This window comes from Carassius auratus, chromosome 24, assembly GCF_003368295.1.
Source record: "Carassius auratus strain Wakin chromosome 24, ASM336829v1, whole genome shotgun sequence".
Lineage (NCBI taxonomy): Eukaryota > Metazoa > Chordata > Actinopteri > Cypriniformes > Cyprinidae > Carassius > Carassius auratus.
Genome location: NC_039266.1, coordinates 12,122,285 through 12,148,076, shown reverse-complemented (window position 1 = coordinate 12,148,076; position 25,792 = coordinate 12,122,285). Strand labels below are relative to the sequence as shown.

Genomic DNA, 25,792 nt, shown 5'->3' with positions numbered 1-25,792 from the left:
TCATACAAATATGCTTACTTATCCTTTTAATAATGCTGTTTTTTGGAAGTACTTTTGTATTTGTTTACTACACAATTCATCAACTACATTAGTAGTTTGCATGTGAAATATTAAATTCTTATTAAATTTAAGTTGTTTCTGGATATTGATCTAGGTGTTAGGTGTAGAATTCTGTTATCTGTTGTATAGAGAAAAGGGTTTTTAAACTTAATAGTGTAGTGACCATATATATCCAGCAGAGGTCCATAGAGATCCATTCATTTTTCTGGAAGTGGCCAACTGCTCCGCACACTACTATTCTGATATATAGCTTGTAAACGTATATTGAAACATTAAAAAAAATACATGAAAGAACAAAAACAAAACAGGTTAGAATTTGTTTTTGTCGTTTGAGGTATTTTGGAGTGCCTGCTTTTGCAATGATGCCACACAAGTTCACACTAAAACTTGATTATAGGCACATTTTATTTAAATTTATAAAGTAAAATAAAAACGGTTTTATTTTACTTAAATGTAAATACAACCATTACCAAAACAACAAAAACTGCAATAAGCAGAAATGAATTGTATGTGAATGTGAGTATGCTTGTTCCACATTGCATTTGTGCTCTAGCATCAGACCTTTGCTTTTGTGGACATTTTCAGATTTATGCAAGATTTACCTTTTTGACAAATGCAAAAAATAAAAATTATATATTCACATTTCCCATTCATTTTCAATTTGTCATATTGATCCCATTTTTTTTTTTTACATATATCAAGTTAGCATGAAACCAACAAAAGCATAATCACTATGGTGAGTTTGGACTGAGTGACCACTTTGGCCAAACCATCTGATAGAATTACCTTACAGCCAAATAATTAAAATATATATTTTTTGGGGGGTTGTTTGCACTTGAGGATTTTACACATTCACTTATGTTCTACACTTTACCAACAACCATGGAAACCTAGCATGATGCCCCGAAATAAAGACCAAACAGACACTTCAAATACTTTTTACACAATGTCTTTTATTTTTTTTCTAATTACAGACTCATGGGTTAAAAATAAAATAAAAAAAGGAAAACATCTTTTCTCTTTTCGTCCACACCCACTCCCCCATCTGAAAAAGGAAAATGAACAGAAACGAGAAACCCCTCTCCACACAAACCCCCCTCCCTCCCCCCGAAATAAAAGCTCAGAAGCCCTCCTCATTTAACCGATACCTGTAGCCCACGCGTTAGTGCTCCATCGTGCCCTAACTGCACTGTGCACTGAGAAAGACAAGGCCCTAGAAGAACCCTCCCCTTCAAGCTCTTTCTAGTCCTGCCTCTCTCACTCACTCGCAATTTAAGCAGCCATTGCTCTATCATGGCTCGGCCTTCACGATATATAAATGTGTGTGTGTTGGGTGTGTGCGGTGTCTGTATGTCTGTGTTAACATGGGCCTGGTGCATCTCAGTATATTCATGTTGGTAAAGCTCAGCGCTTGTTATTGTAATAAATGCCTCCCGCAGTGGGCCGGTGGTCACCCTGTCCCCCTCCCCCTCCCCCCCACATGGAGAGGATGGGGTGAGTGTGCATAGCGGGTGCAGAAAGAGACAGAGACGCCGCCGAGACAGTAGGGGGCGCCGCGGCCACGGAGGGAGGGGTAGTCAGTCTCCACTGGTCCTGAAACCTGAAACGACAAGAAGTGGTCTAATATACAAAGAGAGAGAGTGAGAGAGAGAGAGAGAGCGAGCGAGAGAGAGACAGAAGGGGAGAGGAGAAGCTGCACAGGAACAGGGAAATGGTCGGGAATGGTGTATGGCAGCATGGGACAAAAAAAGAAACTTTTATAACACAAAAGAAAAGATCTCAGAGCTCAGGCCATGCCATCTTACAATAGTCGTATGGTGTGGAAGATGGTTCAAGAACAGTAAAACGTAAAAACAACGCCCAACTCTAAACCACTGTCGGAATAACACAGGTGGAGGAAGTAATCCGAGTGGGATGAACAGGAAAGAAACCAGTGCTAGGGGGAAAAGGGATTCCAGAGAGCACAGACCAAATAATAGAGAATATGATCTCATATAGAACAACTTTGTGAAAACAACATCAACAACATTCTTGCTATTAAATTGTTCACATATTCACGTTACAATCATAAAAAAAAAAAAGTTAACATTTTTTTTCTGTTTGCCTTTCTCGAGTGCAAACATAAGAGGGGCTGTTTGCTGAGAGAAAAAAAAAAAATCACAGCCAGACAAAGGACACACATCTGCAGCCTGAGATTACATCATCATCTTCTCAAATTTAAACAAATGCCACCAAATCTCCCCGACGGCCATATTGTACCTTACCAGGGTGATCGCAACACCTCCTCACACGCACGCGCACACACAATCGCACACTGCTGCCAGTCAGTCTGTCTTTCCAGGAGATGCTTTTCTTTTTTTTTTGTCTTTTTTTTTCTTCTTTTTTTTCTTCCTTTTTTTGAGAGGGTTTTTTTTTCTTTTCTATAGGGATATGGGATGATAGTAAGGGGGGGATTTCATAGGGGGGTGGGGAGGTATTAGTAAGGGGAGTACCACGATGTTGTTCGCCCTCGGCCCCTGGAAAAGAGAGAGAAAAAGAGGGTGAGTTCTTTTTTGTGGTTGGTGTAAGAAGACGGACACCAATTCAGTTTTTGGGGAGGTGTGAGTGTTTGTATATCAGTAATATGCATTTTAAAGGGCCTTAGGAGGTAAACGTTTGTGTACTCATGTTTCAGGTATACACATAATTCATAATATGAAATGCAATGTGATAAATCTTTATCATCTGATAAATAGTGATTAATGCAATCATGTATAAAAGAATCCAGTAAAAGTAGTTAAATATAAAGGAAAGCTGAGGAAGATTATCCAACAGCAAAATGTGCGTGTGTGTGTGTTATATTCAGGGTTTAGAAATGATCTAGTGTCCAGTGTAGGGGACAGTGAAAGCACGCTCTCCCTCTTTCTCTCTCTCTGAACGGGGCGGCTCCTGTGGTCTCTGTAAAGGAGAGATCCTGGGGACATGAACCCTCCAGCACATGCACACACAGTTACAGTTGACGACACACAGCTCTCCACATATGGCCACACACATACACACACACTCATATACATCAATAAATGCAGGGGCATCCATTCAGGCAGCCAGAGACGCTCTTCATTCACACAAACCCCCTCCAGGAACAGCCTGTGAGCTTTATGGCACAGAATCCTCTGTGTTATTGGTTGGATACTAAAACAGTCAATATCAGGCTGCAGGAATGAACCCTCCATTCTGGAAGTGAACATATTGTTCATCATGCGAGGAGGGGGGGGAAGTGAACCAAAATGGGCTTTTCTGAACCAAATGTGCCTGAGGTCAAACACACACTTGCCTTCAAGTTATTTAGAGCTGAGCTTGACATCAGCTACATACTTGATATAGATTATCTTGTTTTACAGTATAATCCCACTGGCTATCTGTAAAATGTAAAACCATACGACAACCTACTTAATTCAAATCTGGGTATCAAGTTGGGTGTGGGATAAAAGAAATATTTAAGCTAGTGCTGTCAATCGCTTAAATCGCATTCAAAATAAAAGTTTAGTTTACATAATTTGTGTGTACTGTGTATATTACGCAGAGATAAATACTCAAGCATTTGTATACATCTAAGAAAAATATTATGTATATATATAACAAATTCTATGAACAAATATATACTATATATATACACACACACACGTGTAAATATTTGCAAAACATATGGGGTTTGTGTGTGTGTGTGTATATATATTATATATATATATGGGCTGAGTGATATATCGCTTGCGATTGTCACGCACATTTAGTCATTGAAGCCGGTTCCCTGATTAGCGGTAAATCGGCATCACCTGCTTTCAAATGGAACAGCATTTAATAGACAGCCATAGTTCACTGACAAGCTACGCTATATCGCGTTCATTATCGGAGGCGATTCATCTGCGATAATGAACGCGATTTAGCGTAGTTTGTCAGTAAATTACGGCTCTGTCTATAAAATGCCGCTCCATTTGAAAGCAAGGTGATGCCGATTTACTGCTAATCAGGGAACCGGCTTCAATGACCAAATATAATTAACCCATTAACCCAAGCTCCACTTTAAAAAAAAAAAAAAAAAAAAGTCAAAGTGTGGCAGTGCATGTACAAGAGTTTCCCAACAAACTGATGTACAAGATTCTGATTCATAAAATGCTTTCACCCTACCAGATCTTTCAATATAAAATCTTCTATTTCCATCTCTTCCTTGCTGAAACTATTAATTGAGTGCTAAATCCTTTCAGAGGGGCTATCAGGATTTGGGTTGTCTCCCAAAACCTTGTGAAGTGTGTGTCTAGAGAGGACCACTGTTAAGCAGCTCACTCTATTTTAAGACACAATGCAGGAATCATCTTCACATTGGGAAGCAGTCTGACTTTCGAACCTCTGGCGATCGTGAAGGCTCATTTCATGCTCAGAATCTTACACTGCAGGAGGGAAACGGACAGCGATGATGACGATGGCTGTGCGTGAGTGTTTAATGGTTTGTAATTCTTCCTCAGTTTTCCTTTAAACATGACGACACACAGGAGTTTGTACAGAGAGTGCAAACTACAAATAAGAGTGGTGCGGCTCCTCCTCTCCTCACACCCAGAGGCATTAAACAGGGGCATGCATACATACAGAAGCAGATTGTTATAAAATTACAGATTAGAACAGAAAGGTAACAAACAAACAAAAGATAATAATAACAATAATAAATAAATAAATAACAAAATGAAGCATCAACATTTAGAAACACTTATTTTAGATAGTCCCCCCATCCCGATGCGCACACACACTTTCCCAGCAGCACTCTCTGTCAGGATGGAGCCTGTGTGTCAGTCACTGTCAAACGAGTAAGGATGGCATGGAGCTCACCTGAAGGCCCGTCCCCTGCCTCTGGGGGGTGTGTAGCCACTGTAGTAGCGCGCCCGGGATGAGAAGTTTCCTCCCCGTGAGCGGAAGCGGGCCCGAGGGAAACCGCGGTCTGTGGTGCTAATGCCAGGACGATTTGTTCTCTTGGCACCAACCTGTAAAAACAGTTGGGAAATTTATGATTAAAGTTTCAAAAGTCTCCAAAAAATGTTAAATACATTTTGTACAAACCCTATTTTTTTTATATAAAATGACAATATTAAAATAGGTAAAAAAAACAACAAAAATATTTGTTTTCTGAAACAGAACAATGATTTTTATGTTGACTTTAAAAGTCAAAATGTATTAGCAGCATTAGTTGGCAAGCTTGTAATGCCTCATCTCACCTTAATCTGCCTTCCTCTGAATAAAGACTCATCCAGTGCCATGGCTGTCCTAACAGACTCCTTGTCTGCGAACTCTATATACGCAAACCTGAAACATGAAGAGAGTAAATGATCAAATGAGGGCAGGTGAGGTCCATTAAAATAAACAAAAAAACAAGAAAGCATACACTGAAACTACTATAAATTATTTATTGTTGTAAGCATATATACACAGATGCATGGACCAAAACACTAAATATACATATTGTTAAAACTGTATTAAGATATGAACAGTGTTCAAAGTAGCTGTGATTATAGCACTGCATCAAAAGTTACCCCATGCAATTATTCAAATTATTAATGGGAGCAGCTTGAAAATACTGTGCACTGGAATAGCACAAACGCCAGATAACAATCTCACACTTCACAGTCTCAAGTACATATATAAATAGTGTAAAATCATGCCATGTAACAAAAGGCCATACTAATTACTGCGATGTGGCCATTCAAAAAAATTAATCAATTATGTTCCAACCGATTCTGGAGAAAAGTTATTTTAAGGTAAAATAATTTGTGTTTAACAGTTTGCTTAAATGTACAAACGTTCAGAATAATATTTCAGTGGCTACTGTTCATTTTGTGGGTTGAGGTGATGCATCAATGCCTACTGTAAACCTAAAGTGCCTATCTGGAGCAGAGGCTGTAAAACGGAAGGAAATAAGAAATGCCGAATGTTGTAGGTTAAGAGAGAAAACCCAACAGAAGAACACATGAATTACCCTTTGGGGTGTCCTGTAAACTTGTCACACAAGATGGTGACTCTGTTTACGGAACCACAGCCATGGAAATGCGCCTCCAACTCCTCTGCCGTCGCACCATAATCCACCTGCAAGAGACAAACTCGAATCAACACCACTTCCAAAATGTCATTAAATCAATCATGCTAAGAAAAATATTACATGCGACATATAAATGCAACAAAATACATGAATGTAGCTTATTGTTAAGTAGATATAAAGATAATTGCCCATACATTTCCAACGTAAATAGATCTCCCATCTGCTTCCATCTTCTCTTCAATGGACATAATGACAGGACCAGCTGCAAAGAGAAAACACTCATGCATTTGTGATTTAGCATAGAAACTAGTGTCTGCAAGCTTACCGCATAGCTTCACGGTTGAAATCTAGGTTACGTTCTGTTTCTAGTAATATCTCAATTGACCTCAAATGGTCCAGAGCTAGTTATTCTTCTCCCTCGGATGCGGTCCTGTTCATCAGTACTGTCTGTTCTGCAGTACTCTCCTTAGAGCTCAATCTTCCCCAGACTTGCCCGTTCACCCTCCCTCATTCATTCATTCGTTTAGTCTCACTTACCAGGTGGAGGACTGAGATTCATCTGTTTCTCCACCTCGTTCTGTAGCTCCTTCAGTTTCTCTGCCTCCTCCTCCATCTCTCTCACCCGGGCTTTAATTGCCTCCAGCTCCTGAAAAGGCAAAGTAATGCACATATATTGACTTCAACCATCAAAAAACAGACTATTAGAGATTTAACAAAACTGAAATGGAATATTTAGCATAGCTACATCCTGAATAAATGATTTGGGCTCCCTCATAGACGGCCACATTGGATCTATACTGCATCAATATCATGTGTTGCTGCTAAACCCATTTTGAAATCCACAGCCGATTTCTTTCCCAGATTGCATACTCATTCATTATTCTCACCAGTGATCGTGGACAACAGCATGCACATGCACTTTCACACGTGATTGTGCACCGACTGAGCTCTTTCAAACGACCATTTATTATTTGTCCAGTCAGCAAGACGCCCTAAGCATGATGCCATCCGTGCACGCATTGTTGTGCGTGAGCAAACACTCTTTTGGTGTGTGTTCACACGCACGCACACAAGTTTGAGCAGTGCTGCATTGCAGGGCAGTCGCACTGGATCCCGAGTAAAGTAACCCTGCATGTATGTGATGGCCTCATTCACCCAGTTAAAACAAGATTGCACATGATACGAGCTAGCGTTCACAACCGATAACAAGCGCAATCAACAGTGACTAACGTAATTGTTTAAATACTACACATCCTCCTTGCATGATGAAATAAAGTAGACATGCATTCAGCATGCAAATGGCATGACCTCCAATAATGTTAATGTGCATGGAGAGAAACGCACCAGCCCAGCCCTAATGCACCATCTCCATCACAAAATCACCAACAAATGATGCAATACATCACGAGCGGCATTTAATCTTTAGCGCACATCGAATAAAATGATCGCGGCAATACTGTTGTGCATTACATACAGTGCGCTTTGCCCACCGACAACTCCGTAGTTTTCATTAATGTTACCAATTCGACGCAAAATCTGAAAAGAAAAGCATCTCACGCCTCTTTTAACATGTCACACTCGTCGCCTAAAGATTTATTCCATTGTAGAGGCCAACAACAATCACGCGCAGTTACCAACGCGACTTACTTTGGCACGCCACAAATATCACTGATCAGAAAAGAGGCGTGTTTACCGTGAGCCGTCTGTTTCTTTGCGGATGGACCCACAATGCTGCGGCTAATGGCGGCCTGTCCTACCCTCGCCCCTGTCTCTTACATCTCCCGTCTTGCATTTTTGCGATGAAGATTTTTTTTCCCCCCGCTAGGTCGACAGATCTGGCGCAGAGGAACCCAGACCAATGTTGCGCCAACATGGCGGCCAGCAGCACGCATGTCATTCACTAATTCTACTGCACTGCGTGAGCCACAATGGCGGACAGACCGACCTGGCAAAACCGGTTTCGCGTAAACATGAGTATTTGGTTTTCGCATGAAATTCACGTATTTCTTTTAAATATGAGGCCGGGGGAGGATTTAGGGTGAAAACCTTTAGAAAATGTTTTAACTTGTTGTTAAAGTAAGGAAAATGTGTCCTTCACTCACCGGATCATCAATAGCGGCCTCTCCCTCGTCTAATCCCGGTTCTTCATCGCCGACGCCTGGGTCTTCAAGTTCTGAGTGTCCCGGGTCTGAGTCCAGCAGAGATTCCTCTGCCAGTCCGTTACCAAACTCCGCCATCGCCTGATTCCCGGTGGTCCGACGCGCCTCGTGGCTGCACTACAGGCCGCGACTCTCACGGGGGGGAGCGAGAGAGAGGGGGAGGAGGGGGTCAATAAAAAAAAAACGGCGGAAAATGCCGCTCACTAAAGTTAAAATGGGGAATAAAAGCCCGCCTCGCTTCTTCTGGAGCTCAAACGTGTCCGTAAGCGGAAAAAAACAACAACACTATTTATCCAAATACAAATAAGTTTAAATTCGTCAATATGTCGCACTAATTACTCTATTTACATTAGAAGACAAATTCAGAAAAGCAAATGTGTATTCTTCGCGAGGTCTTGTGTGTGTTCCAGAACAGAAATGGAAGCCGTAGGCGGGGATTCTGAGCACTGCAGGCGCACCATCGACGGGGGATTGGACAATTCCTCACTTTAGACACGCCCTCTTAACATATCCAGGACGGGTATTGGTGTTCTACTGGGTTATTTCTCTGTACTCGCCGCTTAGACTTTATAACAGCTACTGTGATTGGATAAAAGCAGCGTCAATCAAGACTCCCAGACCACCTTTAGGTTGAGCTACTATGCTATGTTGCCATGTACGCACAATATAATCCACGTGGACTTGTATTTTACAAAAAGTTTTATAGATAATATAATATATTTAACCTTACTTCCAGAATACAGGCCCATATTTAGGTTTCCTGGTACTTTCCCTAAATAGCACAAGTATAACCAGCCACTTAAATCAGGTTAGTTGACACATGTCAGGAATAAGATTGTGATTTTTCTTTTTTTTCTCCTTCCTTCTCAGGTTGTTTGTCATATTCATAAAAAAATAAAATAACAAATGAAGTAAATTAAGCATGACCACTTAAATATATCCTCACCTACTGTCAGAGTTTTTAATTTTTCCATACTGTAGAATTTATGATGTTTCTCCCTTTTCCATTCCCTGTGTGTGTTTGCACAAAATATATTTTGATTATCAGTAGTTTTATATGGCGTCTTATGCGATACATTTAAAATAATGTTCATATTTAAAGTACATTTTCAAAATGCAACATACTCTTAAGACATTGTTTATTAAAGTCACTTATTTTGGGCCGTTTTATCTGGCAACAAAGCACAGTGAAATTCCTAAATCTTCAAAATAAATTAACCAGAGGCCACTAAAACTATGCATATATGTCTTACCCACTATGTGACATGAATGTTAATATCTATAACAATTAGGCCTACTTTTTCAGCATTTTTTCATTTCGCCTACCACATCAAGCATCATATGAAACTCAAGCAGTGTTAGGCAACATAAGATTCATATGCTTAAAATATTGTGATTGTTTTATAGACAAGATGTCTTCCAACACACAACTTAAAATATTAATGTATCTACATCAATTCTGGGTAATGCACATAATGAAGAGAAACAGCAATACGTGTACTTCAGTTTATTTGTTTTCTGCATAAGAAAAAAGAACCAACACAAAAAGAAGGTACAAGTGATGGGAAAACAAGCTTAATCAATACTCAAATTTTTCATAACAAGACTGCCACCATTATCGTTTAAATTCATATCAATGACATCTGAAGTCTGAAATGCCATTAAAACCGTTATGAATCAATATAATAATCAAAAGTGATGAAAGTACTGAAAAATAGTAAGTAGTACAGTTATAACAAGTGATAATCAAGTGTCAATGAAAAAGTGAAAAGATAATATAAAAGCATTTCTCCATATTCTACCGATATACTCTGAACAGTGCAACACCATGTGTTTCCACGTCTTGTAGCACTGCACTAAAACCCAGTCCATGTTCATTTCATATGAGCTACACCTTGAAAAACAACTTGTATTTGCTGGGATATATACTGAAAACAAAACTTTTCTATGAACTTCAAGTGTTTCAAGCTGAGTTTTCTGAAATGCATTTCTCTGTAGCTCATTCTTAAACCCTGGACTAGTTCAAAGTGTCAAGGCATGGGAGCTCCATTTGCGGTTTGCATTCCGAACACTTCCAATCAAGATTGCTTTTTGGTTTCTTTAATGAGACAAAGCAAGAAGAATAACAACTTTGGAATATCATTTTCTTAATATAGTTCATTAAAAAATCTTTTTTATTTTTGCATTTTGTTAAAGTATTAATAGTATCAATAATATTATACAAAATAAACCAAAAAGGAAAATCGTCTTTAGTATTTCATGTCCTTCAAATCACACCTACTGTTGCCCTGATGAGTAGTTTCCAGGTTCACTAAAGCACCCTGTCTTCTCTCCTGATGGGTTTTAAGAAAAATACTTGAATCTACTCAGTATGAGCACTCGGTTCGCAACAACACAAAACGCAAAAAAAAAAGAACAAGAAAAAAGGATGACAACTCTCTCCCATAATTCTAAAACGCTTTTGCTCTTACCATAAATAGATGACTTTTGTGTTTAATTTATATCGACAAGCTTGGGTAACTCCCTAAAAATTAAAACCAAATTAAATGGTTTATCGGAGGGTGTAAGGTATATAATTTCAATGTTCCACAAATCCATATAAAATAGTGTAAGTACAGACTTGACTTTGGCTTCGTGCACAGCGGCTAGGTCTGATCCATATTTTTTTGTCTGTGTTTAACTATGTGCAATGCAAACCCTTTAAAAATATCATTAAAAGCTGATTAATACTTCATTATAGTTTGACATACAGTAAGATTTCACCATACAACAAAATTATATTTTGCGGAACACGAAAACCTTTAAAAAAAAAAAAAAAAAAACGTCAAAGTGCTGTATGATGACCATCTGACATCTTGAAATTTCAACGAGAGCTTTGCTGAGGACTACGGGATTGTCATGATGGTTGTTCAAAAATAGCTATCGTATTGTGAACAATGTCCTCGTTTTAATGCGTCTGGATTCAAAACACTCTCCCAAATTCTCCATAGAAGACGTTTTCTACTTGTCATTTCATTACCATCTACCATTAGCGTAGTCTAGTTATTTCTTTCAACTGAGCCAGAAGAAGAACTTCTGTTTCTTTGAATTAACAAGACAATTGGAGATAAATCAGCTTCTATATAGGCTGAAGACCACCCTGGCTCAAGCAAAAGCAGTACCACAAACATAATTGAGAACCCAGAGCACTTTGGTTGAGTTTTTGGGTGCTTCATTACCATAGATTCTCCCAATCAAACAAAGTGTTTTGTGTAAACGCAAGTAGAAATATTACCCAACATATAGGAGTTTAAATCGGGATGGAGTTGTGAAGACGGACCATAATCACATAAGCATTAGCATGTCCATGATTACCATTTCAGTAGATTATTTATAGTAAAATGATGCTGTGGCAATAGGTCAATTAAAAGGAGCCCTGTAAGCAAAGACTCTATATCATAATAATAACAATGTCTCGCTGATATCCAAGGAGAGAGTGTGAAGAGGGCCAGTGTCAACTGGGCCTGCTCCAATTTTAGAGCCTTAAAAGAACATTAGCTTAAAAGACCAGCACCCATCTTCTGTCTATTGAAAGCCAATAAGTTTAGTGGGTCCGTAGACTATACCAGTTTCAATTCATTGTTTAGCTGGAGCTGCTAGCTGGTGATGGGGTAGAAGACTGGCTGGCAACACCAGTAGACCCCGTACCAGATCCATTGCTGACCAATGATGCTTGCTGACCAAAGTTAGTGGTTCTCAGAGTGGCAAGATGTCGAGCTGAGAAGACATGGTCACGTGCTGCAGCCCTGGATTCGAATTCAACCCCACAGGCCTCGCACTTGCCTCTCAGAGTCTCACGGCCTGTTGTCTGGCCGATGGTATATGAAAGAGTTGGATCCATAACTGTCAGTTGTACAGGTTTGGGCAGGATGGGGCGGTTGGCTCGGAGAGCATTATATTGTAGGTAGCTTCCCGAGCTGATGTCTACCTTCTTAGAAGGGTCATTGGGATTAGGAGACTGCGTGAAGATGTAAAAAAAAAAACATTTTTGTTAGTTTTATTTAAAAATAATATATATATATATATATATATATATATATATATATATATATATAAAAAAACGAATGCCAAGCAATAACAACAAAAATACTGAAAAGTTAAACATTCTATGAAAATCCCTGTTTTAAAGGGGGGAAAAAAAGGTCATTTATTTACCTGAGGACACTCGGTAACCATGTGCTATTTGTACCAAGATGAATAAAAAAATCTATTCTTACGATCTTTTTACTTAAATGGATAGTTTACCCAAAAAGGAGTAATCTTTTTAATTGCTCACCCTCATGTTGTTCCAAACCCCTTAAGACCTTCGGTTATACAAAATTGGTTCATCCTTGGAACACAAATACAATTTTTCTATAAAACTCTCAATAGACAGCAACTACAGATTTCAATCCCAGAAAGGTAGTGGACATAAATAAAATAGTCCAAGTGACATCAGTGGTTCAATCACCATGTTATAAAGCTCTCTTCATTCAACAATGTCTTCGTCTTCCGTGTTAGTCTTTGATGCACATTCGACACATGCGTGTGGTGCTGCTGACGCAAGGAACGAGCGCACTGATGTAGAAATCGGAAGTGTTGCGTCTTGCTTGCATGCAGAGGAAGAGACACAATGTACATAAAGCAGTCTTTGTAAACATGTTTGAAGATTTTGTGAGAATGACTTGCAATTTCTTGCCCAGCTTTCCTTATCTGAACCAGAATATAGATGATGAACTAAGAGAGTTGTACGTTCTACGTCATGCTTTCTCTCGGATCTCAGAATCTTAATTTGTGCTCCAAAAATGAATAAAGGTCTTACAGGTTTGGAACGACATGAGGGTGAATAATTAAATGACAGAATTTTTGGGTGAACTTTCGCTTTAAGCAATTAATGTAAAAAACTAATAATAATAAAAATAATAATAATAATATTTTGTTTTTATGCTTTTTACACCACTATGTTAAAGGGAATAATATAATTTAAATTAAAGGTTACACTTTATTAGTGCCATTTTATCTTATTTAATGCATCTGGCACATATCTTTTGTTGCTATGATGAGAAAACATCTGAAGACCTTGAAGCCCTGTCACACTGTAGCAAAATACAAAAATTTGACGTGAAAACGGCTGCTTTGCAATATTTTATAAAAGGTCCTCACCATTTTCTCCTGCTGAAGCCTCCAGCGTTTCTCCTTGGCACGTGTATTTTGGAACCAGATTTGCACAACCTTTAGTGGAAGCCCAAGCTCTGTGCCCACCGCCTCACACTCCAGTGCATTAGGATGAGCACATGTCTCGTAGCACGACTGCAGGATGGACAGCTGAAGAGAGTTCAGGTGAGTTCGAGGTCGTCTTGGGGTGGAGTTCTGCTGCATGTAACTGGTTTCTTTTTGGCTTAGACCAGAGGATGCTGTAACCTTCACAGCAGATGGTGTGGTAGGGGTGGTGGTGGCCGTGGTCGTGGGCGTAGGTCGCTGGGAGCTCAGGCCTAACTGTTCTCTTGACAGGGTGTTGATCTTGAATGGTCCTTTCTGAGACCAATATTTGAGCCCATTGTGTTTCTGAGATACCAAGGTAGAAGACTTGCTAATTGGCGTAGTGGACAATTTTGGCACCATATGGCTGGTAGTCCCAGACTCGACCACTGCTTGATAATCATCATCCTCATCCTCGGTATGGTCTGACTCAGCTTGTACCTCTTCAACCTTCCTTTTTGGAGCAGATCGAGTTGCAGGAATCCCACTGACAAGCAGAGGGACTGCAACTGGTGTGGCCAGTGTCTTAGGAGCTATTTTAACCATTGTGATGGGAGTTGCATCTGCTTTGGTCTTGTGAACTAATGAAGGACCAGTGGACACAACAGTGAAAGTGGGTGTCTGATTTGGTCTACTTGGACCTTGAGTGGGAGTTTTCAAGGGCTCCTTGACCTCTTTCACCTTATCCGTCTTTGGGGCAACATTTCCAGTTTGGGGTTTTGCAGAGGCCCAGCCAGCAGAGGGACTTGTGTTAGTTTTAGGAGGGGTTGAGAATATGGGCTTCGAGAGTGGCCAGGTGAACTTAATGAGTGGTTTCCCAACAGCTGCCAAAGTGCCATCACTGATAAAACGGACCTCTCCCTTTCGCTCCCTGGCCCTCATATTCTGGAACCAGATCTGAACCACTTTCTTTGGAAGGTTCACCCACTCAGATATTTGCTCAAATTCATGCTTTCCAGGGTTTGGATCTTTGAAATAACACCCATAGAGAATATCAAGCTGGTCAGCATGGATGATGGTCCTGGACCGTCTCATGTCCCTGAACCGTCTGACTTTTGGCCTCTTTTGTTCCTGCTCTTTTTCTCGTTCCTTCTCTTTTTCTCTTTCAATGAGTGATGTGTTAACTTTTTCTGCTGCCCTCATGTACACAGTGCTAGTCTTAGCCAAATTATTGCGATTAGTTAGAGTACTGTTATTGGGAGATGGGATAGCAATGGCAGAATCTGGCTTCACCTGAACAACAATAAGGCTTCCATCTGTAGGAACCCCAACAGTTGCTGGTCTCAGTCCCAGACCATCAAGCAAATGAGTTTTCTGTATAGAGGGCTTGTTAGCTGCGGAGACAAATGATGATGTTGATGATAATGTCGAGCTGTGATTTTTCCCCATGCTTAGATCCAAAGCAGACTCACAATCATTACCATTAGATAAAAAGGAGTGTGTAAGAGAGGTGCCTGTGGGTGCATTAAGGGGGTCTGAAAGTGCAGCTGGACTTCGAGTAATTGCTTGAGTGTTTGAAAAGGCCATTTTACCCCTGTCACCTTCAGAAACACCAACCCCAATAACTGATGAAGGAAGTGAGAGTACATATGGACTGTATAACTGGGTGGAAAGAGGAGTCAAAGACAGGGAAAGGGGCAGTGACTGCAAGATGCCAGCTGGAACACCCTGATGATCAAGTGTAACTGAAAGAGGAGTAGGGGGGTCTGCTTGTGCCTCCAGCTGAAGATCAAGATCTACATCTTGCTTCTCCCGCTTGATCTCCACCTCTTCCTTATCAATCTCACTCTTTCTCTTTTTCCTCTTCATACTTTGTTCATCATCATATTCATCCTCTGCATCCGATAGGAAGACTGTGGTAGAGCGAAGAACCTTTCCACCACCACTTGACCTTTCAGCTGTTTGCTCTACCTGTGAAGACTGTTTGACTGGGCTACCGGACTCTTCCCTCATAGAGCTGCTTTGACTTTCTTCATCAGTAACAATAACAGATGTGTAGAACTCTTCATTTTCAGAGTCAGATGTCAACAGCAGTTCTCTTGGGCTTCCCTTACCAATCCTGTGTCTTTCTGCACTACTGGACAAGTCAATGGCATGACTACCTGTCGCTGATGGACTATGTCCATCTTCACCCTCATCTATCATTAAATTACCTTCTTCTTCATCCATACTTCTGTCTCTTTCATCATGGAAGCTGTCTAATCTCTCCCTATCTTTGGATTGCCAGGCATCTAAGAACCACTTGCGTACCTCTTCTCCACTTAGCCCTACCTCCCTGCCAAGGGCTTCGCAGTCCTCCCGCTGAGGACTAGATGTCTCAGCATCATCTCGTGACTCTAAAAAGGCCCACAGAACCTGAGACTGGAACTCAGTGAGCACAGGCCGTCCTGAAGACAAGAGCAGTTGATCTTTTGCACTTCTATGGCCTGAAGATTTTAAGGCAAAATTAGTGTTACGAAAGTTACAATTAGCAGCAGCAGAGCTGTTAACAGTGTGTGTATGGCTGAGACCTTGGTTTGGATCCAAAGCACATGAAAACGGACTATCACCCTGAAGGACCAGGGCTGGTGTGGATTTAGTTACTTTGGAGTTTGCATCTTTCTCTTCACACACTGTTTCACCCGTCCCCTCAACTTCCATTTCACTTTCTTCTTTCTCTTTTTTATCACATGTTGTGCTGTTGCCCATTATTTTCTCACTTTGCTCCTGTGTATTCTCAGCCTTAATACACATCTCTTTTTTTACACCAATTTTCCAGTCCTCTTCTGATTTTAGTGACATTTGATGATCAGAAGGCTCGACTTTTATCTCATTGCATACTCTCATGTCGGCACCTTTGTCCGGCATCATGTTGGTCTCCTCTAAACTCACTTGAGTGTTGGTTGGGAGGCCAAATGCAGCCCACTGACTTTGTAAGCCACTGAGTCTTTGGGCCAAGAGAGCCTGTTGCGCAGCACTGAGACCAAGGACTGGCACTGCTTGCTGCAAAAGCTGGTTTGGAGACTCTGGATTCTGGCCCTGGATTTGGGTTTGGAGTCCATTCAACACCAGGGGCATGAGCATCTGAGGCTGGGGTATAAGCTGCGGGGCAGCTGCGCCTGGTGTTGCAGACGTTCCAGTTGTGAAGAGAGAAGGAAGAATGGAGTGTGGGAGAGAATTAGGGTTGGAAGTCAGGAGAGTGAGAATAGCAGACATGGCTTGTGCAGAGGCCACCGGAGAAGAAAGTAATGAGGGAGCTAGCTGAGGCTGCACCTGCTCTCCATCTTTGGTCATTACTGCTGATGCAGTCAGGTTTGCTTGGGTGACACAATTGCTGGTGGAGGTGTTAACTAACTGTGTGGTGCTTCCAACAGTAGTCGGAGCCAAGTTTGTAACCATGGATCCAGTTCCTGTATTTGCACTGGAACTGGGAGTAGCATTCCCAGCACTCCTGCTGCGACTCTGGTGCAACACAGATTTTAAATGACTTTCCAGGGTGATGGCATGATTGTAGGAGACACGACAGACGGCACACTGGTATGGTTTGTTGGAGATGTAAGGTCGAGCCAGGAAAGGGGTTGATTCACTGTCTTTCAATGTCCCGGTTCTCATCCTTTGAATATGGGTGGTTGAATTATAATGAACGCTCAAAGCTGTTCTAGTGGGAAATGACTCCAAACATGCATTACACTTGAATGGACGGTTGTCACCTTCAGAGGCTACACTGTTTTTACAGATAGATCTGCCATTGCTGACAGAAGCCTCTGATGTTTTTATAGCTTGCTCTGCATCGTCCTGATCTAACTCCAGCCCCACTGCATCACTTTCTGCATTTCTCCCTCCCTCCATCTCTTCATCCAGCTCTTTTTCCTGAGAAGAACCACCCTTGTCACCTGCGTCTGTAGTCTCATTTTGGGAAGCCATTGAGGGGGATTTTGTGTATTCTAAATGTTTCAGCTGAGATGCGTCATCTGATGAATTAAATACAAATGAAATATTAGTAAGTCTCAAAAAAAAAAAGTCCAAAATAAGTAGTGTAACAGTAAACAATTGGCTAATATTATGAAGAATATGCAAGCCAGGTCTTGGACAATTTCAAATATTATCTAACTAATTGTTTTATCTTTTTTTGATAAAAAAATAAAGGGTTTAATGTATTAAGCAACAATGCTTAATACATTAAGTAACGTTTAACCAAAGCGGATGTTTTCCATAAATATATTTTAAAGTAATATTAATTGTAATGTATATGAATCCATAAATCAAAAATATTTTTTTTTATGATTTTGCAACATTGTATCATAGGTTAATAAATGTATATAAAATTACACACATTACTATAGATCATGCTTAAAACCCCTGATATCCAACATGAAAACAAATGCTTTACATCAGAATTTCAAGCTTTAAAAGCAGAATATTTAATTAAATATGTATTTTCTTAGTTTCAATCATCACGTCCAGGAGTCAGCACAAAAACGGAATACTTGTGGGGGCCCACACTTATTAGGCTACAACCTACAGTTGTTTCATTGCCATGGAAACTATTGAAGCTAGGTGGTCACCAACACAGCCAATTGTGCATCCAGTGGTGCATAACCTATGCTGGGTATCAGTAACACTGGAACCCTGGATCTCAGTGCTGGGATAGTGTTGAAACACTGTTGCACAAACACAAACACTTGAGAATAACTTCATAGATTATCAAAAGTCACCTGCATCATTTTGGGCTTTGGATTCCTCTTCTTCAGCGATGGAACGGTGCTTAGGAGCAGCCTTATGAAAAGAGGAAAACCAATTACTTGAAAAACAAAACACTTCTATACACTTTATATTACTTTTGTTTATATACAAAACCTGCACCATCAAAATATACATCATAATGTTAAACACTATATATGTGCTCTTTGTAAATATACTCACAATATCCAGTAACTTATCAAGGCAAGCAGGGAGGACACTGTGTTTGCCCGTAAGGTGAAGAGAGAGATTCTCACGGTCTGGTTGACTTTCCTGACATAGAGGGCATAACCACATTGACCCCCTGTTATTGGCACCTCTCAGAGTTTCTCCTGGCTCCTCCTGAAACCAAAAAGTCACATTATTATATGTAATAGTATTTAATCATATCTAAAAAGGGCAAATATTTCTTTACTCATTCATTTTCAGAATTATTTGATTATATTTTACAGTATTTTTGTTTAAAGTACCCTCAAGCTGCATACTGTGTATTTGAATTGGTCCTTTTTTTTAACACGTCTGTGATCTGAAAGAAATCCGATATAAACAAATACATATAATAAATGCAGAACTTTCTAAAGCTAAAGTCTTAATGAGCTAGTTCAACTTAAAATCTAATTACGCAATCATTTACTCATCCTCATGTCATTCCTAACTTGTATGACTATAGTTGCAGAACATCAGTGCCTAAACAACATTGGACCACACTAAGACTTTATTTTATTTTTTTATCATTTTTGTTTTAGAGACGAAACAGTCATACAAGTTTGGAATGACGATCATTTTTGGGTGAATTAGCCCTTTCTTAATCAACATGAAAAGTATTACAGTAAATACAAACTGGACATACTTTATAGACAGCATCTAATGCAATACAATTCTCTCTGACAGTTCATGTCTAAAATACAATCAGCACTAAATAGTTCTTCAGATCAAATGAGCTAAATCAAATTTATACAAAAAAAAATAAAAAATAAAATACACCAGTCGTGTCAATTAGATGCATTTGCTTTGATGTAAGCTAACACTTACAAATCAAAACAAAAACACTATACATTATAATGTTAGGACATATCACCATATATCAAACCACCCCTTTCGTCTATTTAGAGCACCTTTACAATAATTCTAACATTTTGATTTCTTTATAAAGGCCATACAATCTGTGCCATGCACTTTATAACAAGACTTCAAATTGATTTCACAGATGTGGTTATGTTCTTTTTGCTAGACACAACATAAATCTGTCCAACCAATACCTTGCAGCTTGTTTATAATTCATGCATTTGAAAATACATCACATCATATGAGGCATCCCATATTAATCAGATCTGATAACACCCAGAATTATGCATACATTCATCACTTCTGCAATAACTAGGCTAGAGGAGGCCTAAATGTTGACCTTGACTGGTCTTATAATATGCTGATGTGAGTGAAATCATTGTGTGGATCTGTCAACATGTTGCCCCCTTGCGAATAAGGTGACACAGCTGTAAATAACTGAAAATGGGTCCAAATCCCCTGGGATGATAATGGCAGTAATGTCTCTTTAAAACAATAACCCAAATAAATAAATAAATAACACATACACCCAGAACAGAGACATAAACATCTTAATTTACATCTAAACGACTTAATTTGACGTATACATGCAAAATAATTTAAATGATACTGTTTCTGGCTTCGTTTTTACATGCCACTGTCAAGGAACGAACAGACATCAAATGCCAACAGTGCTACAATGCCACGCCAATTAGCTTCCCTGCTAGACTGAAAACATGCACTGAATCCTCAACACAAGTACTATTAACTTCTCCTAAAAGTCAAAGACAGACGAACCCACACGCCGCGGGACACCGCCGTTCGACAGCGAGCTCATATGGCCGCCATAACTCTTGATGATTTCGTTAATTAACCCACAGTCTAATTAGCAAGACCCGTGTGCGTTGAATCAATTGGAAACGGAGTGCTTTAGCCTGCCTGGCTAACACACACATACATACACACACACTCACTCTGGTGTAATCATGACAAATACCCCATTAAAGTGGATCGCACTGCAGTCTGCTGCCCTAATTACCCCAATTTCTAACTTTAATCGCTGCAAAGCGACTGATTTTAGTGATTTCTTACTTGAAGGGTGATGTTAAAACAAAAGAATCCGTTTTCTCATAAACATTCGTGGCACTTCACATGGCTAACGCAGCTAACAACACACTCAACAAATTGGTCAACTAATTACGTATCGCACATCAAGCCGCAAATCGCCCACAAACTTCCCAAAGACACAGAATTAGAGCTGCGAGAATAAATTAAGAGCTAAAACAATCGCGACGCTCGACATGCTACAGTACAAGTCTGTTTTAACGCACTAATTGAATTGTGTAAATAGGCTTTCGGCTCTCAGATGTAAAACCTCGGGCTTGATTAGTTCCTCGCCCCCCTGATTGTGGCCTGTTGGTCGGGCACTGAGACATCCCCCGCCCGCCGTCCGCTCCACAGCGGATACCGCGGCCTACTTCGACTAAGCTATTTAATTAATGAATTTGGGTTGCTTCATACAGATGTGTTAAAAACAACCCGTTCGCCGTCACCCTTCAGCGTTTATCTAGCCCAGTCCCTTGCTGTTGGCGGTTTAAGTTCGCCGTTTAGTATATAATGTTGTTATTGAGCATTATAAGTGCGTTTTAATAATTGCAGAACGCAGTAATTAACGACGGATGAAGCGCATTGCTGCTCGAAAAGAGCGACGTGCAACACAACGAGAAGCGAAAGAGGGTGGCGGGGCCAAAACGAGATACCGAGGCAGAAAAGTTGGGATTTTAACACTCGAAATGTAACTAAATATTCGCAGTGAAATGGCATGCATCTAATTATTAGTCGTGCTGGGGACGCGATGGGATCCGCATCGCCCCCTTGATCGCAACTTCTTGATCAATTCGGCGTCAACATCGTTTAATTAACACTAAAGCAATTAGCTAAGTCTTTTACCTGCATGGTGGGACTCCAGCACACGCTTCCTCTCGCTCTTTAAAACTGAAAAGTTTTCTCGCTCTCTCTCTCTCTCTCTCCCTCCCTCACTCACTCACTCACTCCCTCCGTCAATCTCTCTCTCTCTCTCTGTCTCTCTCTCTCTCTCCTAGTAAACACACGACAGCTCCCCCAGAAGCTGACTGCTCACTCTCTCCAAGAATGTTCATCTTCCCTCAAACGGTTTATTAAATGATTCAAGACATCTAAAAAGCATGTTGGAGCAATGTTGTTATACTGACATTAATTCAGTTAATACATTATACTACTTTATACTATATAATATAATTATACTATATGATATAATATATATAATAATACTTTATTTTAGTCTTTTAGCTAAGGAGGCAAAGTATTTAAAAAACCACATGACAAAACAATTTTTTTTACATTTAGGTGATTGTAATATATATATATATATATATATATGTGTGTGTGTGTGTGTGTGTGTGTGTGTGTAGGCCTGTTTTGCTTTTCAATAACCAAATAAAATAGTTCTAAGCGAATAAATGTAATCAAATAATTGAAATGAAAATGCAGTCTGATCTGATCTGCAATGCTGACTGCACACAGACTTGGTTATTGAAATAAAAATGCAAAAATCTACTTTGATATTTACCCACATTAATACAGAAATAAATGCTTAAGTCATTGTAGTGTATGAATATTATGCTATGACTCGAACATATACTTTTATATAATTTTAGATCTATCTTTACATTTATTCATTTAGCAGACACTTTTACACAAAGAAACTTACAAATGAATTAAAATTAACTAGGTTTTTCTCTTGATTTTTATATATATATATATATATATATATATATATATATATATATATATATATATATATATATATATATATAGAAAAACCTAGTTAATTTTAATTCATTTGTAAGTTTCTTCTTCTTCTTCTTCTTCTTATTATTATTATTATTATTATTATTATTATTATTATATATCCATTTCTAGTGCTGTTCCACTTTCTTTTCAGCTTGTTTTTATTTGTAACAACTGGATAGTTGCGCAGTCTCATTGTCCTAATGTGAATATAGTATATATTTGAATGGTATATATATGGCAATTTGGCAATGCTGCTGAACATGTTATTAGTTTTTATTAAATTTTGCTGTCTAAATATTTAATAAAAAACCACATTGGATAAAGTAGCAATATGTGTTATGCAATAACATATATGTAAAATATCTAATCTTTATAGAAATACAATATTTGTCCGGAAGTAATCATTCTGCAGATATTAGGCTGTTCGCAAATATGCCTGAACGGAAAAGCTTCACAGGACCCCTATAATCCGCGTCTGTCCTCATTACAATACTGCTTGATCAGTAAGTTTACTTGTTTCGTTTTTTTTGTTTCTGTTTGATAGTTTGTTTTCATTGACTGTCTCAACCGGATTTTATTGTAGTTACAGTATAATTACCACTGTGTGAGCTAACAATTAATGAACCTGTTACCAGGTTCCGGGTCATATTTACTGTTGCCTGTGTCTCGAAACATAATGATCTGGAACTTACCTAGACAACATTTTTTCCCGAAAGCGGAACACTACTTATTAAGCAACTTTCTTGGTTTTGAATACAGCCGATCTGATTTAATTTGCTACTACAACATTACAGACCGTCCATTACTGCAGTCTTTAATTAATATCATGAATATGCCAATATTCAGCTGTCTTTCTCGTTTTGATTTGTATGTCTCATAGAACAAAATGACTGTAGAAGTTGAGAGAAAATTCGTTTGTGATGCAGAAATTATGGGGAAACTACAAGATATCGGAGGTGCGTTCACAACTTCTCTTTATCCAAATGAATAATTTAACGTTATATCATATTCAAACACACACACACACACACACACACACACACACACACACACACACACACACACACACACTTTTTTTATATAGTTACCTAATAGGGAAATTGCATAGACATAATTGTTTTTATACTGTACAAACTGTATATTCTGTATACTACACCAACCCACCCCTTACAGAAAACTTTATGTATTTTTACAATTAAAAAAAAAATCTGTTTACTTTATTTTTAAACTCATTTTACAAACGAGGACGTCCCCAAAGGGAGGTTTTTTGAGATTTTGTCTGGTTTAGCTCACTTTTGGGTACAAATTAGTACCCAAAATAATGTTAACATGCACGCACACACACACACACACTTTATACTTAGTTTTATTCAGAATCCTAAAGTAACAAGCAACAGTATCAACTTCCCTTTCATTTTATGTCTTTTTTTTTAATATTTTCATATCTCTGTACAGCTAAATGCATTGGTCAGCGGCAGTTCAGAGACCAGTACTTTGACTCCCCAAATTTCATCCTCACGCTAAAAGATTTCTGGCTGAGATGCCGAGAGGGATTGTGGGAGTTGAAATGCCCTGCAGTTTCAGGAACTACAGCTGGCAATGACACCGATGCCCTTTGCACACGATACAGAGAGATAACCAGTCTCCCTCTGATTCAATCAGAAGTCAGCAGGATAATCAGGGAATGCGCCGCCGAAGGGAGGGAATCAAATTCCTCACAAAGGGAACAAATTGACAAAGTCGCAGAAAATGAGGACACCGAGATCTGTTCAGCAGATGACACAAAGTGGCTGGATGACCTCAATCTGGTCTGTTTTGCCGAGTTCAAGACCGAGCGACGCTCTTACACGCTAGAGAGGGAGGCCAGTGTGGTGCGGGTGGATCTGGACCAGGCTGATTTCGGATATTGTGTGGGAGAGATTGAGGTTCTGGTGCCTGAAGGAGTTGACATGAATGCAGCTCTGCAGAGGATCGCAGGCATTGCTGAAGAACTGGGTAAGCTCACGTTTGTGAACACACATATCATATATAGACCAGTGTTACTTTGGTATGATTGAGATTCTATTACAGTTTTTATTAATTTTTAGTTAATAATATGACTAATTAATGCTAATAAATACTAATCACTTAATAATATATACTGTATTAATCTTGTTTGTCTCCACAGGTTTAAGCTCTGAGAAGAAAGTTAATGGGAAAATGCATGTTTACCTTCAAAGATATCGGCCTGAACACTATGCAGAGCTTCTTAGTGCTCGCATCTTATAAGGAATCATTAGTGTAACATATCATTTGTAGTTTTGAAATTCTGTTTCATTTATGATTCATCCTTAATGCTCATATTTTAATGAGAATATAAGCACTGGTGACATAATTTATAGTGTCTTATTGTGATTAACAAATATATTACTTGTGTTTTATGCGAGGTACAGAAGTCAATCAATTACACAGTAGTCAATAAAAAAAAATGTATGTTATATAGGTAGTTATATATCATGGCAATTTGGGTTAGTTAAACAGCTATCTGATTAAAAATATGAATATGTTACAAGTTTCTGTGATTTTTTTTTTTTTTTTTTATATAAACAACAGTTCATTTTTTTTCTATTTCTGTTATAGAAATTTGAGGTTTTGATTTATATGATTGGTCTCTTTCTAACAAAATGACATGTATCATGGACATTAGGGAACAGCAAGCTCTTCAATTAAGTGTGCAATATTTTGGAACAGCAAGCTCTTCAATTAAGTGTGCAATATTTTTATGAGTTGTATGTAAGTTTGATGTGTTAGATTGTCTGACCAATAAAATCACGTCCTATATGAAAATATTAAATATCACAGATACTTTTATTTTGAAAGTCTGCTTTGACCTAAATAGATTACCGTATGATTGTAAAAGTCATCGTGTGCCCAGCAGAGGGCGCTGCTATCTTTGTTTTTGCCAGCAGTTGGCGCAATGTTCACGGAAAATTCAGGAAAGTTCAGAAGAAAATAATTGATCTGAAAAAAAAAATCTTTGAAATAATGACTTTGGATCTTTGTATTCTTCAAATAATCCTGAAAATAAATGTCCTCACCTGCTTCACATATTGAAAATCATGATGATGATGATGACAATAATGATAATATAAATGCTTCTTGAACCGCAAATCAGTATATCTGAATAATTTCTGAAGTATTATGTGACACTGAAGACCGGAGTAAAGAAGCTGAACATCCAGCTTTCAACACAGGAATAAATTAACTTTTAAAATATATTCAAATAGAAAGCAGTTTCAACCAGTCAAAGTAAAACGTGACAGGGAAGGTCATGAAGGTTGCAAGCTCACGTGCAAGGCTGAAATAAAAGAGAGCTGGAATGGAAGAGGGATGCACAAGCTATTTATTTAAGTCTGAGACTTCAGCTTTTATGAGGAAATATTAGGAGAGGTGAAATATGATGCTGTGTACTCACTTTAAAGTGCGAGTAGCCTTTCTCTAGGCTTCTTCTCCCCAAGACAAGGTTATTTTACATTGATATCCCTGAGGAAATGACTCTAGATATTTGCTTTTGGTCGACCAACTCTCTTCTTTGTTTTTGTGTTTTTATAGTAATGAAAGGAAGCTATTGTTCAAGGTTGGACACGATACAATTAAAGTGCCA

The 25,792-nt window shown here is 39.0% G+C and overlaps 3 protein-coding genes across 7 annotated transcripts; 1 reads left to right on the top strand and 2 right to left on the bottom strand.

Annotated features, from left to right (window-relative positions):
- Positions 1-1,016: 1,016 nt before the first annotated feature.
- Positions 1,017-8,707, bottom strand: pabpn1 (poly(A) binding protein, nuclear 1). 3 transcript variants are annotated; one of them, XM_026201048.1, is made up of 7 exons: positions 8,221-8,707; positions 6,656-6,764; positions 6,313-6,380; positions 6,059-6,165; positions 5,301-5,388; positions 4,918-5,069; positions 1,017-1,660 (listed from the first exon to the last, which is right to left on the bottom strand). In XM_026201048.1, exons 1-7 carry the CDS (start codon positions 8,353-8,355, stop codon positions 1,465-1,467), a joined length of 855 nt encoding a protein of 284 aa, XP_026056833.1. In that variant the 5' UTR covers positions 8,356-8,707; the 3' UTR covers positions 1,017-1,464. The 3 variants fall into 3 exon arrangements, with proteins under 3 accessions (XP_026056833.1, XP_026056835.1, XP_026056834.1); XM_026201050.1 differs by lacking the exon at positions 8,221-8,707 and adding an exon at positions 7,812-7,959; XM_026201049.1 differs by lacking the exon at positions 1,017-1,660 and adding an exon at positions 2,409-2,576 and having other exon boundaries at positions 8,221-8,706.
- Positions 8,708-9,769: 1,062 nt separating this feature from the next.
- Positions 9,770-21,409, bottom strand: zfhx2 (zinc finger homeobox 2). Of its 3 annotated transcripts, XM_026201045.1 has the most exons (6): positions 21,268-21,366; positions 18,744-18,799; positions 18,457-18,615; positions 18,249-18,309; positions 13,459-17,504; positions 9,770-12,274 (listed from the first exon to the last, which is right to left on the bottom strand). In XM_026201045.1, the coding sequence occupies exons 3-6, from the start codon at positions 18,568-18,570 to the stop codon at positions 11,900-11,902; spliced, it is 4,596 nt and encodes a 1,531-aa protein (XP_026056830.1). In that variant the 5' UTR covers positions 18,571-18,615; positions 18,744-18,799; positions 21,268-21,366; the 3' UTR covers positions 9,770-11,899. The 3 variants fall into 3 exon arrangements, with proteins under 3 accessions (XP_026056830.1, XP_026056829.1, XP_026056832.1); XM_026201044.1 differs by lacking the exon at positions 18,744-18,799 and having other exon boundaries at positions 21,268-21,409; XM_026201047.1 differs by lacking the exons at positions 18,744-18,799; positions 21,268-21,366 and having other exon boundaries at positions 18,253-18,309; positions 18,457-18,504.
- Positions 21,410-22,561: 1,152 nt separating this feature from the next.
- On the top strand, positions 22,562-24,977 carry thtpa (thiamine triphosphatase). Its single transcript, XM_026201043.1, has 4 exons — positions 22,562-22,652; positions 23,030-23,105; positions 23,605-24,144; positions 24,317-24,977. Exons 2-4 carry the CDS (start codon positions 23,036-23,038, stop codon positions 24,415-24,417), a joined length of 711 nt encoding a protein of 236 aa, XP_026056828.1. The 5' UTR covers positions 22,562-22,652; positions 23,030-23,035; the 3' UTR covers positions 24,418-24,977.
- The last annotated feature ends 815 nt before the right edge of the window (positions 24,978-25,792 follow it).

Excerpts from the sequence above, each read along its gene's own strand:
- zfhx2 (XM_026201044.1), bottom strand. Across the intron at positions 18,310-18,456 it reads TTGATAAGTTACTGGATATT|GCTGCTCCTAAGCACCGTTC; the intron begins GTGAGTATATTT and ends TCTTTTCATAAG. Across the intron at positions 17,505-18,248 it reads CAAAGCCCAAAATGATGCAG|ATGACGCATCTCAGCTGAAA; the intron begins GTGACTTTTGAT and ends TTAATTCATCAG.
- pabpn1 (XM_026201048.1), bottom strand. The coding sequence starts at position 8,355 with ATGGCGGAGTTTGGTAACGGACTGGCAGAGGAATCTCTGCTGGACTCA. Across the intron at positions 6,765-8,220 it reads AGGCCGCTATTGATGATCCG|GAGCTGGAGGCAATTAAAGC; the intron begins GTGAGTGAAGGA and ends TTGCCTTTTCAG. Across the intron at positions 1,661-4,917 it reads GGCAGGGGACGGGCCTTCAG|GTTTCAGGACCAGTGGAGAC; the intron begins GTGAGCTCCATG and ends TTGTCGTTTCAG.
- thtpa (XM_026201043.1), top strand. The coding sequence starts at position 23,036 with ATGACTGTAGAAGTTGAGAGAAAATTCGTTTGTGATGCAGAAATTATG. Across the intron at positions 23,106-23,604 it reads GAAACTACAAGATATCGGAG|CTAAATGCATTGGTCAGCGG; the intron begins GTGCGTTCACAA and ends ATCTCTGTACAG. Across the intron at positions 24,145-24,316 it reads AGGCATTGCTGAAGAACTGG|GTTTAAGCTCTGAGAAGAAA; the intron begins GTAAGCTCACGT and ends TTGTCTCCACAG.